Source organism: Chionomys nivalis, chromosome 8 (assembly GCF_950005125.1).
Source record: "Chionomys nivalis chromosome 8, mChiNiv1.1, whole genome shotgun sequence".
Classification (NCBI taxonomy): domain Eukaryota; kingdom Metazoa; phylum Chordata; class Mammalia; order Rodentia; family Cricetidae; genus Chionomys; species Chionomys nivalis.
Genome location: NC_080093.1, coordinates 43,684,982 through 43,699,798, shown reverse-complemented (window position 1 = coordinate 43,699,798; position 14,817 = coordinate 43,684,982). Strand labels below are relative to the sequence as shown.

Below are 14,817 nucleotides of genomic sequence, written 5' to 3'. Positions count from 1 at the left end.
AGAGAAAACATGTATTATCCACCTTTATAGGCTTCATGCATCAAGCCAAGTGTTTGTAATCTGATATTTCTCTTAGTACAACACCATTAAGTTAATATTAGTCTTACATCTTCAAGCACACAGAGTTATTTATGTGAAATGGTCTTCTCAAAGGTTCATCTTGTTATTAGGAGAGGGAGTGTCTAACTGAGGACTTCTAAATATCAAATCCATAATCTCATGTTTTATGTGACACTAATTAGACTCTAGCTGTGTGCTGTTCTAGCCTAGATTATCACGTTTGCAAGAATATTCAGACATAATCATTCTCAAATCATTCTTGTTCATTGATGTTGTGTATTTAAGAATGCAAGATGGAAAGGAACATGTTTCAATTATGAACAAATTCAAACTATGATGTTAAAAGTACTGAAATAAACGATAAAGAATACTGGGGAGTAAAGGAATAGTTATAGTGTCTGAGGTGTTTCTGTGGAGAAATTATGCCACTGTTTAGAAGAGACATATTAGACAGAAGTCACAAAGAATCCAGTTACAGTTTATCATATAGCTAATTTCAGAGAATCCTACCTTCTAATACTGAAACAAGAATTGGAAATTCTAATTGCACATTAAGGATGTCCTGATGTACAGAATCTCCTTAAGTTTCAAATACCTGATGAAAATTATACAAATTTCTAATGTCCCTCTCAGCACTAATAATCCATAACCTCTCACACTTCTCATGTGAATATTTAATTAACTACATGATTAAGATGACATAGTTTTCTGGATTTCAATAAAATTCTCAGATCACATCCATAAATATTAGGCTAGCCTTTGGATGTTTGCTTATTTTAGACCAAAATACTATATGCTTAAGTAATAAAATGTTTCTCGTAGTGCATCTCAAATACAGAATGTAAGCCATTTTTCATAATAATCTTGGAAAAGTATTTTACTATGAAATAGTCATGAAAGTGGAAACAAAAATTAGTCTATCTAAATGAATGCTTAGCTCTCCAGTGTACAACTATTTTGTGAAACTTTACCTATCATTCCCCTTGGTGTTTTAACAGGCAAAAATATAAATAAAGCAGATAATTGCCCTTGATCTTACTGATGATTTTGAGGTTATGTTTTTCTGTTTCTCTTCATATGGATTCAAATTGATATTGTAGATCACTATCCCACTTAAATTCGCAATATTTTTTTTACTTAAGCATAATTGTTCTTTCAATTTTTCAATTAAGAAATTTAAATTCAGAGAAATTCCAGATTTCCTAGCATGATAGAGCCAGTTGGTAGTATTATACACAGTCAGCCTTAATTTCATACTTACACAATACCCTTCATCTTGATAGTGTTGTGAAGTGTCAGAAGTGGTATCATGAGAAAATATTGGAAATGTTTTTGAAATTCAGGACAATAAAATGGATCAAATAGAAACCATTTAATGCCCAACATGAATGTGAATTAGCATGGCATTCTGTAAATGACTTTTATGCTTAAAAGGAGTATTTGTAAACAATATTCTTTTAAGAGACTATATTGGATAACTGCCAATATTAAAATTTCATAATTTGAAATAAGATTATAGTAAACCTTTCTTCAGTATTGTTAAATACACGTTGGTTAATGAAAACGTGAAATGGACATGCCTTATGAGTTCTGCCTATTTATTGAAATTTTGGAGTGATTTTATATTGTTTTGTTCTGTTTTGCCTTTTGAGGAATATACATTTTCTCTCTGATTTCACATTCATTGTGGAAAATGAAGGGAAATATGGGAAAAGATTCTAGATTGATATTCTGCAGTTCTGTGCAAACTCACAGAAAATTTTCTTAAGTCTTCACTAGTTTTGTTCATGTTTTAATGTTTTAGAGGAAAGACCTACTGTAAAATACAAATATCTTCCTTATCTGATAAGCTTAGAGAATTCATAAAAGGAGGCCATGATATTTTCTATCTAATTGAGTCACTGTCAAATCTAACTTGAAGAATTTGTTCATGACTATTCCTCCCATAACTTGTCTTGCTTCTTTCTTTCCATCTTAATTTTCCATTGCATGATGATTTGTGTGTATGAAATTCACATGTCACTGATTTAATGCCTCAAAAGACAGTGAAGTATATATACATATATGTGAAATCTATAAAAGTATTATATGATGAAATAATGGATGAAATTCTTCGTGTATACTCTTGAATAATTTTTGACTTAAGAAATTTTTGATAATTGATAATGTGTTTACAGAAAGAATTGAATTGTTATTCCATGCCCACTGAAAATAACTTTCTGGATCTCCCCATTTCCTCTGGTGGTTTTGGTTAATAGTTTCTCACTCCCAAACTATTTCCAGGTAGACATTAACATGTAGATTTACATGAAAACTAATTTTGTAAAAATAGAAAAATAAAAGATACAGTCTGTTGCTCACATCTAAATATATATTTGATTAGTAAAATTAAATCATTATCTATAAGGTAAATATATCACTCATCTGACATATATTGTTTTCCATTCTCAAGAAAACACCTTGGACTCAATGACCTGGGAGAACCACTCAGTATTGATGGAGTTTGTGTTCTTAGCCTATCCTAACTGCCCAGATCTACGTACCCTCTGCTTCATTGGAGTCAGCCTGGCTTATGCGCTGATCGTCTCTGGAAATATCCTCATTGTGATATCCATCCAGACAGAAGCCCGCCTACATACACCCATGTACTATTTCCTGGGCAGCCTCTCAGGGATAGAACTATGCTACACTGCAGTGGTGGTACCACACATCCTGGCCAACACCCTACAGTCAGAGAAGACCATCACTCTGCTGAGCTGTGCCACTCAGATGGTTTTCTTCATTGGACTTGGTAGTGCTGACTGCTTCCTCCTAGCTTCCATGGCCTATGACAGATATGTTGCCATCTGTCACCCCTTACAGTACCCTCTCATCATGACTATAACATTTTGTGTACGCTTGGTTGTGGCTTCTGTGGTCATTGGCTTGTTCTTGTCCTTACAGCTTGTGGTCTTCATCTTCTGTCTTCCATTCTGTCAGGCTAGAGGCATAGAACACTTCTTTTGTGATGTCCCACCAGTGATGCGTCTTGTGTGTGCCAAGAGTCATATCCATGAGCTCTCTGTGCTAGTGGCAGCCACACTAGCCATTGCTGTACCTTTCCTTTTCATTGCTACCACCTATGCCTTGATAGTAACTGCCGTGTTCAAGCTCCACTCAGCAGCTGGTCGTCACAGGGCCTTCAACACCTGCTCCTCTCACCTCACTGTGGTGCTGTTGCAGTATGGATGCTGTGCCTTCATGTACCTTCGCCCCAACTCCAGCTACTACCCCAAGCAAGATCAGTTCATCTCCCTGGTATACACACTGGGAACCCCATTTCTCAACCCCCTCATTTACACTCTGAGGAACAGTGAGATGAAAGGAGCCATAGGAAAAATTCTTACCAGAAATTATCTCTCCCAAAAACTGATAAGATAGAAAAATCCTACAAAATAAAGTTTAGTCCTGTCTAAAGCAAGTCACTGTGTCCACAAAAGTATTGTCTCAGCTGATGTTGAAATGATGTTCACGGAAGAAATAAACATAAAGCACCTTAATGTTTACCTCCGTGTGGTGATATTGTTTACTATGTGCTACTTTTAGACTGGGTGATTAGTCTTGTAAGAAAGACATAAACAAGCACATAAGAAGAAAATAATGCTAAGTGGCCAGTATATGACTTTATATAGGAAAAATTTAGTCTATTGTGCAAGTTTTTGATAAAACAATAAAATGGGATTATCAGCAACATTTATGAGTCAGGGAATGAGTGATTGTAGGGAGCCATTATCATTAAGACACCTGAAAAATAAAATCAAATACATTGTTATCAAAAAACCATTAGAAATTGATGCAAAAGGGAATTTGTCCCAGGAATGGTAACTTTAAGTGGCATAAAAAAATCTTTTAACCAATATGATGACAGCAAGGGAAACCAGGGAGGGCAGTACTATAAATTTTGTGTCTGTTGCTCCATCCTGTAATGTGATACACAAGTGGATGCATGAGGGGCTGCTACCATGAAGTCATTTTCTTGACATACAAGCTTATAGAAAGGGAATTTGAGGCCTTGCAACAAAATGACTTAAGTTGTTTATTATACATAAAAGAACATTCTCTAATAAAGTATTGATTAAACAATCCTTCAGTTTTTCATTAAGGAATATAATTCAGCTTTACCTTTGTCTTAAAACTTTGTCAATGTATTATTAATGTCACAATTAAATGTTTATAGTATTAAAATGTAAAAATAAAACACATAGCATATAATATACATACCTATAAACATTTTATATTAACATTCTGAAATATTTGCTTTTGGAATAATAGAAGTATTTGTGGATAGAAAGATGCAACAGGGCCAATATTTTCAAAAAGACTAGTATTAGTAAATAGTCCTAGACAGTGTAATTTCTCCATAATCAATGGAGATAGCTGCCAGTTCTGAGCAGCTAAGTATTCAGTTAGAGTTGATGTACAGTAAAGAATTCCAAGGTGATGTCTTTTCCTTTCCCCATTGTGTGTGTTATATACAATTTAAATAGGGACGTAGTGATAATTACAAGTTCCTGAGATTTTAGCAAGGTTGACAGGTTGCAGCATTGAGATGTTTTCCGTGACACAATATCTGACTGGTTGAAAGTTCCACATGACTTCGGAAGAAATGTTCATCCTGTGGATTACAAAAGACTTCTTTGATTTTCAGGGATTTTAAGTTAGCTAATAGTATATTGTTTGGACATTTGGTTATGGAATTTGGATTTAGAGGCTGGGCCTTACTATGGGTTCATATAAAATTTCCTGTCTTTTTGCTTCAGCCCCCAAAGAACTGAGAATATACACATGAGCTACCATCCTTAAGAAATAGTATGGTTTCAATTTGAAATGTGTTTGTACAGATTGTCAAACTATGGTCAAAATATGCAACTGTCATTGTAGATTTGCCCTCTCATTTCACCTCCCGTTTTTCCTTTTTATTTTTATCCCAAGAAACAGATCTATAATATCAGTTTCATGCCACGTATTTTATATTGCTTTTGTTGTTTGATTTTGAGATTATAATTTAATTATATTTCTCCCTTCTTTTTCCTTCCTCCAAATACTCCAATGTTTCCCTCCTTTATCTTTCAAAATGATGGGCTCTTTTCACTAATTACCATTGTATGCATATATATGTTTCATATACACATAACTATAAATACAAGCTTTGGGGTCCATACAATGTTTCTCATATATATATATCTGTGAGTTTCTGTGTTTTGAAAATCTGTTATAGGATTTAAACATGTTAAGCACACTCGTGTCTTGCTGAAGTAGCAATTTACCATTAATCAACATGTCTTTTCATTTTTAATTTATTGAAAATTTTATATTTTATATAATAAAATATGACTACAAAGTCTAACTCTCTTTATAAACTCAAGTCACCTGATATTATACCTTCTTATTTGCTATTTAACCTACATTGTCTTATACTTGTCCCAGCTGTGTGAATTTAGTATATTACACAGAGAAAGACAAGTAGGCAGTGGTGGAGCACAGAGAAAGAAAGGAATAAGAGAATAATGACAGTGTTTTGCTACATCACAATGCTTAAGAATGATGATAGTAGCCAGGCTATGGTGGTGCATGTCGTTCATCTCAGTATTTGGGTAGCATCATAACTAGAGGAATCTTTGTGAGTTCAAGACCAGCCTGGTCTACAAAGATAGTTCCAGGAATCCAGGGCTACACACACAAACACAGTCTCCAAAAAAGAATGATAACAATGGTGTTGGTAGTGGTGTTGGTGGTGTTGGTGATAGTGGTGGTCACAAAATGGTGGAGGTCAAAGTAACTAATATTTATGATTATGGTGGAAGTGATGATTGTGGCTATGTTGTGGTGGTAATGGCAGTAAGGAAGTTGGAGATAATAAAGAACATTTGTATTGTTTATTACCAATACCTTTTAAAAGCTTATATTTTGAAGCATTTTAATCCTTGCAAATGTTCTAGGAGGCTCAGACTACTGTTGTCCTCAATTTGTACATAGGGGGACTGATATAAATAGAAACTATAAAATTTTTCAAAGTAATACACTAGTAGAATGAATAAGCTGGACTACAAATAGGCAATGTTGCACTTACACTCATAGATCTCATCACTCTTGTGACTCCCTGCTGCTCCTCGTGTTATAGCAAGAAAGCTGTTAAGGATGACATAGAAGAGAAAGTATCATAAAGTACAATGGTAGGGTGGGAGGTTAGAAATTCCTCAGAATCAATAAACTGGAGACATTTCCAGACCATAGAGAAAATTGTTAAAGCTGAAAGTATCAGTCCAGCAATATTTTTTTTGTAATGTCATGTCAAATGGAAAGGACTAAGAAAAAAAAAAAAGAACTAAAATTGTGCATGAACTTGGTATGTGAAAAGTTTTTGCTCCTAAATCAATGAATATAATCCCATGAAGTCCATGAATTACCTATCACTTTAGTAAATAAAAGCATGTTTTAAAAGAACACACAAACCACCAGATTAGGTAGGTTGTTTGGTTTTGTTTTTATATTATAGTACCACAATCAAATATTGTTTGTAGCAGGGGAATGTATTGTAAAACACTGGTTTTTACAAATATTGTTCAGTTGTAATGTAAAATCCATCACTCCAAAATATCATCTTTAATTTCTGAAATAAAAAAGTTTATAAAAAAGAAAAAAAAACTTATTTTTAATTCCTTGTTAAATACAAAGTCACAGCATGATTTTGAACAGAGGGGTGGGATTATCAGGCTTTAATTTTTAACAAACCACTCTTTAGACTGATAAAAACTTTTCTTTTGAGAGGGATGGGTTATTCATGCTTCTCACTGCAACGCTAGCAGAAAGCCATTATGTTTGTATATGTGAAAAAAATTAAACTTTAGAAAAATTTGTAGACTGGATGTAGGGTCCATGCTTGCCAAAATATTGTTTATCTGTATAAGTTAATGATAAGGATTCAGTTATTGATATGGGAAAGCTGTGAGAGAATTGGATGCAAGAGGTGGGGAAAGTGAGAAAGATTTTCTGGGGAGACTTGGTTAAATTTTCTGTACTATTTTTAAAAAGGGACGTGAGTTTGAGTTTTCACATGTGTTGTGTTAGAAATCTTTGCAATATCTAAAAAAGTTTATGCCTATAGGAATCATTAGCATACTGCTAATATTTAAGTATGACCCTTTACAAAATTAACATAATTTTCAATATTGAGGTTTTCCCACTAAATAGGTAGATTTTCGCTCTTCTTTCCATAGCAAAACTAAGGCAGAATATCTATGTGAGTACTAATTTGCCTTGATAAACAAACCAGCACATACCATCATTCCAAAAAAATTGTGATATACTGAAAAAAAGATATGAATTATGGATCATGGCTATGGAATAGCTTAGGTACACAAAAATAAAATTAATACCATCCATAATAAAGAACATGATTTCAAACATGTGGGAAGAGGTGAAAAGAAACAAATAAGAAAAATATGATTATGCTAAGAGTTAGGGTAAAGTTATCAGTTCTACTAAATTCTTTGAAGATTAGAGAAATCTGTGTGGAGAGACGGCTTTGTGGGTAAGAGCAGCCCTTGCTGTGAAAGCATGAGGAACTGTGTTCAAATTCCTAGAACTCATGTCATAATCTGGCATGCTATGCATGCCTGTAACCCTAGTGCTGCGGGAGATAAAGACAGAAGGATTTCTGGGGTTTTTTGACATGAGCATAGCTCCAGGTTCTTATCAAGTGAATGAAGTGGAATAGGATATCTTATATTCTTCTCTGGCCTCCATAATGTCACTGAGAGTGAGAAAAAAATTTCAAAAAATCAACAGAAGGAAACTTGATTAAGAAAGAAAAAATTGTACCAAAGACTACAAAAGAATGACCATTTAAAAATACTTTACACACTCTGCTTTTCAAAAAAGCCACAGTTCATTGCATTTAAAATCTAACAGACTTATGGTGTTAATGGAGTCTAATATCTCCCACCAAAGATGAGAATGTATACTTATGAACTTCCTTATGGTATGAGGATGACAATTGCCACATGTTAGAACCAAAAATATTATCTTGGATCTCCAGAAAATCTGGGCCAGTGTTGGGTAAGTATGTTACACATGCTTCAAGGTCTGAAGCAGGAATGGGTATCTGTCTTCAGAAACTCTCTTGGGATATCTTACCTGGACCCTAAATTCATCAATTACCTGTTGGGCGTCAGACAGGTATTACAGATCCCGGCCTGGAATCCCAAGGGAACAATTTTTATGGTGACCAACTGAAAAGTTTCTCCTTAACCTTTGTCTTTTTCTAGATGTATTAAGTTTCAGGGATACCCCCAGGGATTTGCCTCTTCAGGGGCTCGTTAATTTTGTAGATTCCATAAAGGACACTAAGAGGTCTGACTAGATCAGTCAAGAATGGACTCAGCAATTATATCAGAATCTATTCTATGTTATTGAGGAAGATATACATCTTCTTAAAATTTAAAACTTGGATTATTTAATGTTATCATTCTCATGGATTTCCTTCTCACTCAATTCTACCCTAGTCACTGATTTCTAAGGAATCACTTTTCTCCTGATTGTCAGGATATGAAGAACACTTCCTACTGTCACAGTGACTTTAAAAAGGCATCATGCCCTCTTCTTATTCCATCTCTAAGATTTTAACCCAGAACCTTGTGGACTATCATTCTCTATTCACCTGTTTGAAAACTGCTGAAGTTTCTTTAGAGGAGCTCCTTTAATCATACGTGGCAGCAACACCTCAGCAGCAAAATCAACTTATACTTTGGTGAGTTTCCTTAGACAGCAAATGGAATGAAATTAATTTGAAACTGGTGAGGGAGTATGTATTACATTTCCTTCATAGTAATTTTCTTCCAATAAATAATAAAAATACAATTTCTACAATGCTTATAACTGAAAGTGAAGAATCATGAATATCAGATTAAATTAAGGACCACAAATGAGTTGTTAAAATATACATTATTTGCATTTATAGACATGGAGCACAGAACTGTGATGCATGGTTGAATTTTCTAGTACCACATATATGATAAGGTCAGATTAAATCTTGGGTCATCTGCATTTTCGGCATATCATTGAAACATGAAAAGTCCTATGTATGTATTATAAGTCCCATGTTGAAATGTTATGTTAGATTAATTGCACCATTTCCTAACAAAATAATATTATGGTAACATGTACTGTAAATCATTAAAAATATAAGCTAATTTTTTCAAATTGACCACTATACTTTTCATTTCCAAAGAAAGGCAGGGAATTCTTGTTCTAAATTACCTAATTTAAACTGAATACTGATGGTCCACACCTTTAATCTCAGCATTTAGGAGGCAGATGCAAGAGGATCTCTGAGTTTGAAGCCAACCTGGTCTAGAGAGAGTTCTAAGGATGGCCAGGTTTACAGAGTGATACCCTGTCTCAAGGAAACCCAAAAGGAAAGAAAAAACAGAAAAAAAAAGGAAGGAAGGAAGGTAGAAAGAAAGGAAGAAAAAAAGAAAGAAAGAAAGAAAGAAAGAAAGAAAGAAAGAAAGAAAGGAAAAATGAGAAAAAGAAACAATATGGAATTTAGTTCCCAGAGTCTTTAAATTTCTCTATTTTAATTTGTGTTTTCTTATGAAGCTAAGTTTAGCAACCATGACATTTTATTTTTTCAGTTGTGACCAAGACTTGAGTTAATAGTTTAGACTCAGCTAATGTTTGCCTGTTTGTTTTATTTGCTGGTAAGTTGTAATGGTCAGGCAGTTGAGGTAAGGATAAGCTTACCAAAATGTTCACAAATGGCATACCTGTCACCAGAGTACAGGAAACATGATGACCTGGGAAACGTTGCAATGTACAGTCTTTAAAACTTATTGGTGCAACAAATACTTCAAAATTTTATTTGTGCACTTTCCACTGTCCACTGATCAGTGGATCAAGGAATAATCAGTGATCTCACCTGAGTTTAATATACTATGTATATCAGATAAACATAAACAGGATGACCATTGGTAAGGAAGAAGTAATAGTCTGTGTGGTCTAAAGTAATTATAGCATAACTGGGTCATAGAGAACATCACTTAATATTTGCTTTTAAATATGGTTTAAAAATTGAAATTAACAAATGAATAACATTTAGCTTAAACAAAACCAAATAAACAGGTAGAAATATAAAAATTATCAGAACACATAGCCTATGGCCTTGTGGAATTTAATATAACAGTAACTAAAATGTTTATCAAACTAGCTTTGACAGAAATTGATTACATCAAGCATCAGACTCTCAAGAGGCAATACAGACACTTATAAAAAAATGTATTCTTTATATGAGGATGATGGCCAGGTTGTGGTGTTCTCCATAAACAGTCTTCATGAAAGTGCTAGAATAATAAGGATGAAAACTGCAAGCAGTGGGTTTTCAGAGACTGTTAAATAATGGAGAAAAGTGTTGGAATTTCACACAGAGACATATGTGCATGCACAAATATGTTTTAAAATCCTTTGGTAGTGATTTTCAGAATGGTCAATATCAAATTTTCCAATGAAATTTGGATTTATATGATGCTTTTAGGGCATGGCCCTACCTTGAGTATGTGTGCTCTTTTTTCTTGCAGTTGCTCTATTAAGATTTGTTCTGGCAGGCATCAGACTCCAAACATCCATGTCTTACTTGATGCACAGAAAGGATCTGTTATGAATCAGATTATGACTGCCTTTCCATCCATTGATGCAATATTGCTAACCTGGTTTTCATGTCTTAAGATGACAGAATCATTCTTGAAAGTTTTCCTGAACCAAGTTCTACTTTGTTTTAATGATATGTGCTTATAATTTTCCTGCTGAAATTCTTCTTTTATTTTGTTTTTAGATTTCTTTATCTCATACCCATTATTACTTATTATTGAAGGCTTAGAAAGCAGCAAAAGGTCTGAGAAGATGCATTCCTAAAGAACCTCACCCCCCATTTAAGAAAAAGAGAGATGAAAGAGTAAGTATTCAAGGGGAACTCCATACTGATGAGAGAGCAGGGAGGAGCCCTCTAGGGACCCAGATAATCCTGAAATGTTAAACATTTAGAACATTTGGTGTTTATAAATTGTTTAGAGAGACCATGTTACATGCCTGCCACACATTAGAGAAGCAAGTAATGTCAAGTAATTTGATCGGTGTGAAAATTAGATTAGCAAGTAAGAGTCTTGAGCTTCAAACTCAGATCTAATCATGAAATTCAATTAATCATCACTCTCCCGTCCTGTCTCCTTGCACTCTCTGAAATGTCAAACATAAAACCCCACAAAGCCAATATTTAATATTTACAGGCATATTCCTTAATTTTTGTGAATATATGTAATTACTTTTGTGAATATATGTTATTTAATATGGTATATTTCTTTACAAACTCATTATCATGAGCTTGTACAATCTTGTTAGAGTTTACACAGCGTCCTTTCAAATTATTTTAGAGAGTTATACTATAGGCATAGTAAAACATTAATAAGCATTTTTTCTTGATGTTACTTTGATTTTTCACTTTTTCTTTTATTTACTCATTTTACAGCATGGCCACAGTTTTCCCTCACTCCTGTCCTCCCAGTGCGCACACCTCCATTCTGTCTCCCCCATTCATCCATTCTGCCATTTCTATTCAGAAAACAGCCAGTCTTTTATGGATAATATACAAAACTTGGCCTATCAATTATCAAACTTGATACTTTTATGATTTTTATCAACACTTGATTTTTATTTCCTCTATTCCATTGAAAATTATTGCAAAAATGCATTTCAATAAGTAAAAACCAATTTCTGAAATCAATATTCCTGGTCAAAGTGTATAGGTTTCTTCAAATCTTTCATTATACATTGCCAAGAAGCCCATGAACAATATTGCTTTATGTCCAGGAACTAGAGACTGGATAAATCACAATTGTATAGGTGATGTTAGCCTGGCAGTAGTGGCACATGCCTTTGATCACAACACACGGGAGATGGAGGCAGGTGGATCTCTGTCAGTTTAAAGTGAGTCAATATAGAGATACTGCCTGGAAAACAAAACAAAACAAAAAGCAAAAAATAAGTGATGCTAGCCCTTCTGTCCTTACACATTTCCTTGGGTGTACAGTGCTTATATATACCGTGTCTCTGAGAGAGCATAAGCCTGATTTCAACTTATACACAGTGAAACAGTCATTTTTGGTTTATTTTCAGCATTTTCTACCATAAATGTAATAATTTTTTTTCTTTTTGACTGTTTGCATTGTATAACACATTTTTAAGCATATGACTTTTGGAATTAATAATCTAAGTCTTCAACTATGTATGATTTTTCTGAAATATAGGGGCTTAGTCACATCATAATAGCTTCTGAATATTATTTATTTAGATGAAGAAAATTTGCATAATTTCATTTTTGTGGTGTTCCTAATTAAATTTTGGGTTTAAATATATGAGGTAATTTTACATTCGTAAGATATATATGTGTGTATACACACACATACATACTTTCACATATGTATTGTAACACACATAAGTTTACATTCATAGGATATATATGTGTATAGATACACACATACATACTTCCACATCTGTATTGTAGCACACATAAGTTTACATTCGTAGGATATATATGTGTATATACATACATACATATTTTCACATATGTACTGTAACACACATAAGTTTGCATTCATAGGATATATATGTGTATATACACACATACATACTTTCACATATGTACTGTAACACACATAAGTTTACATTCGTAGGATATATGTGTATATACACACACATACATACTTTCACATCTGTATTGTAACACACATAAGGTTTATATCATATAAGTTTTCTGGTTACTGGTAATTTATTTTTTGATTTTCATAATTTTGCATTAACAATTTATAAATAATGTGCATTTTATGTGTGATTCTTCAAAACATATTGTTTTGCTTTATCATTTCCTAGTCTGGAGTTATATTTCCAATTTAGTTCTCAGAAACCTACAGTAGTTATTGAAAAGTTGTTTTGATTACAGTTAACCAGACATATTCCAAAGTCCTTGTAAATCTCAGACTGTTTTTCTATTACGTTAGAACACAAATCACTATACTTGGTGTAGAGACTTTTTTAAACAATCTTTTTCTTAAAACTAAGTAACACTCTACTTATACCTTATTTTTTAATTCAGTTGCAATCAAAACTGAAAATGTTTAATCTATAATTATTATCTAATAATAATCACATAAGATTATCTTTAATTTGTCTTATAATTTTCATGTATAATTCAATTTGCTACTACATTTTGGTTTCTTTGTCATCGATTCATATCACGTAATATTACTCTAACCATAATACAACTCTGTTAAATTCATTGTCAGGTAAATTTTTATCTTAGTTGAAAAGGTTTGGGTCAGAGTAGAAAATCTAGAAAAAAAGTCAAATTAGGGGAAATATATAAAATGTATATGTCATAAAAGATCAGAATGACGATGATTGCTAGTTTGACATGAGGTCCAACTTGAATATAAAGTGAATGTTTCATGAAAATTAGAGTAGGGCCAAGATGTAGGGCATGATAATGCTATAAGAAGAGGAGTATTATTGCACAGAACTGCAAAACAAACCTGAGCAACATTTGCAGTTATGGTGTGGAAGCAAGATACAATAAAGTACATACATCATCATTACATATAGGATTGAAACATAGTTAGATAATCTGCAATGATGAAAGCCAAAAAAATTGGTTACCATTCAGATACACAAAGTTTAAAGGAATAGGAAAATGTCTGTATAATTTTATTGTGTATGTTCATCTTAGCAGTGAATTAGTTTTATTGCAAAAATAGTCAAGATCTTTACTTGGACTTTGCATGTATACTACTATCTGTACATGTCCTATATGAGAAGAATATATACTAAAATGTGAACTGTGAAGCCACTTATATAATTTTAAACATAGCAACAATATATCTTTTTTTTATTTTTTAATTATTAAAGATTTCTGTCTCTTCCCCGCCACCACCTCCCATTTCCACCCCCTCCCCCAATCAAGTCTTCCTCCCTCCTCAGCCCAAAGAGCAATCAGGTTTCCCTGCCCTGTGGGAGGTCCAAGGACCAACCACCTCCATCCAGGTCTATTAAGGTGAGCATCCAAACTACCTAGGCTCCCACAAAGCCATTATGTGCAATAGGATCAAAAACCCATTGCCATTGTTCTTCAGTTCTCAGTAGTCCTCATTATCCGCTATGTTCAGCGAGTCCGGTTTTGTCCCATGCTTTTTCAGACCCCGGCCAGCTGGCCTTGGTGAGTTCCCGATAGAACATCCCCATTGCCTCAGTGTGTGGGTGCACCCCTCGTGGTCCTGAGTTCCTTGCTCGTGCTCTCTCTCCTTCTGCTCCTCCTTTGGATCGTGAGACTTCAGTCCAGTGCTCCAATGTTGGTCTCTGTCTCTGTCTTCTTTGTACCTTATAAAAATATATGCAAAAATATACTCTTTTACATACAAGTAAATTTTGAGCATTTCTCAGTTAAAATGCTAAAACAAATTGATAAATGTAATTGAGCTGACAAATATATCTATTTTAGCTGGAATTTTCCCATAGATAAGCATCTCCATTACTAATGAAGATTTCTAAGGAAAAATATGTCAGACTTTTTATTGTGTATTCATCTCTGAAAATTGGAATTGAAACTCAACTTTAAGAAGTAAACCACGAAGCAAAACTCTGTCCTTGCTTTTCCTCAGTCTCGAAATAACCCAGTAA

General features: G+C 33.7%; 1 protein-coding gene across 1 annotated transcript; it reads left to right on the top strand.

Moving 5' to 3' along the window:
* Positions 1-2,529: 2,529 nt before the first annotated feature.
* On the top strand, positions 2,530-3,480 carry LOC130880738 (olfactory receptor 10W1-like). Its single transcript, XM_057779926.1, has one exon. The coding sequence runs from the start codon at positions 2,530-2,532 to the stop codon at positions 3,478-3,480; it is 951 nt and encodes a 316-aa protein (XP_057635909.1).
* The last annotated feature ends 11,337 nt before the right edge of the window (positions 3,481-14,817 follow it).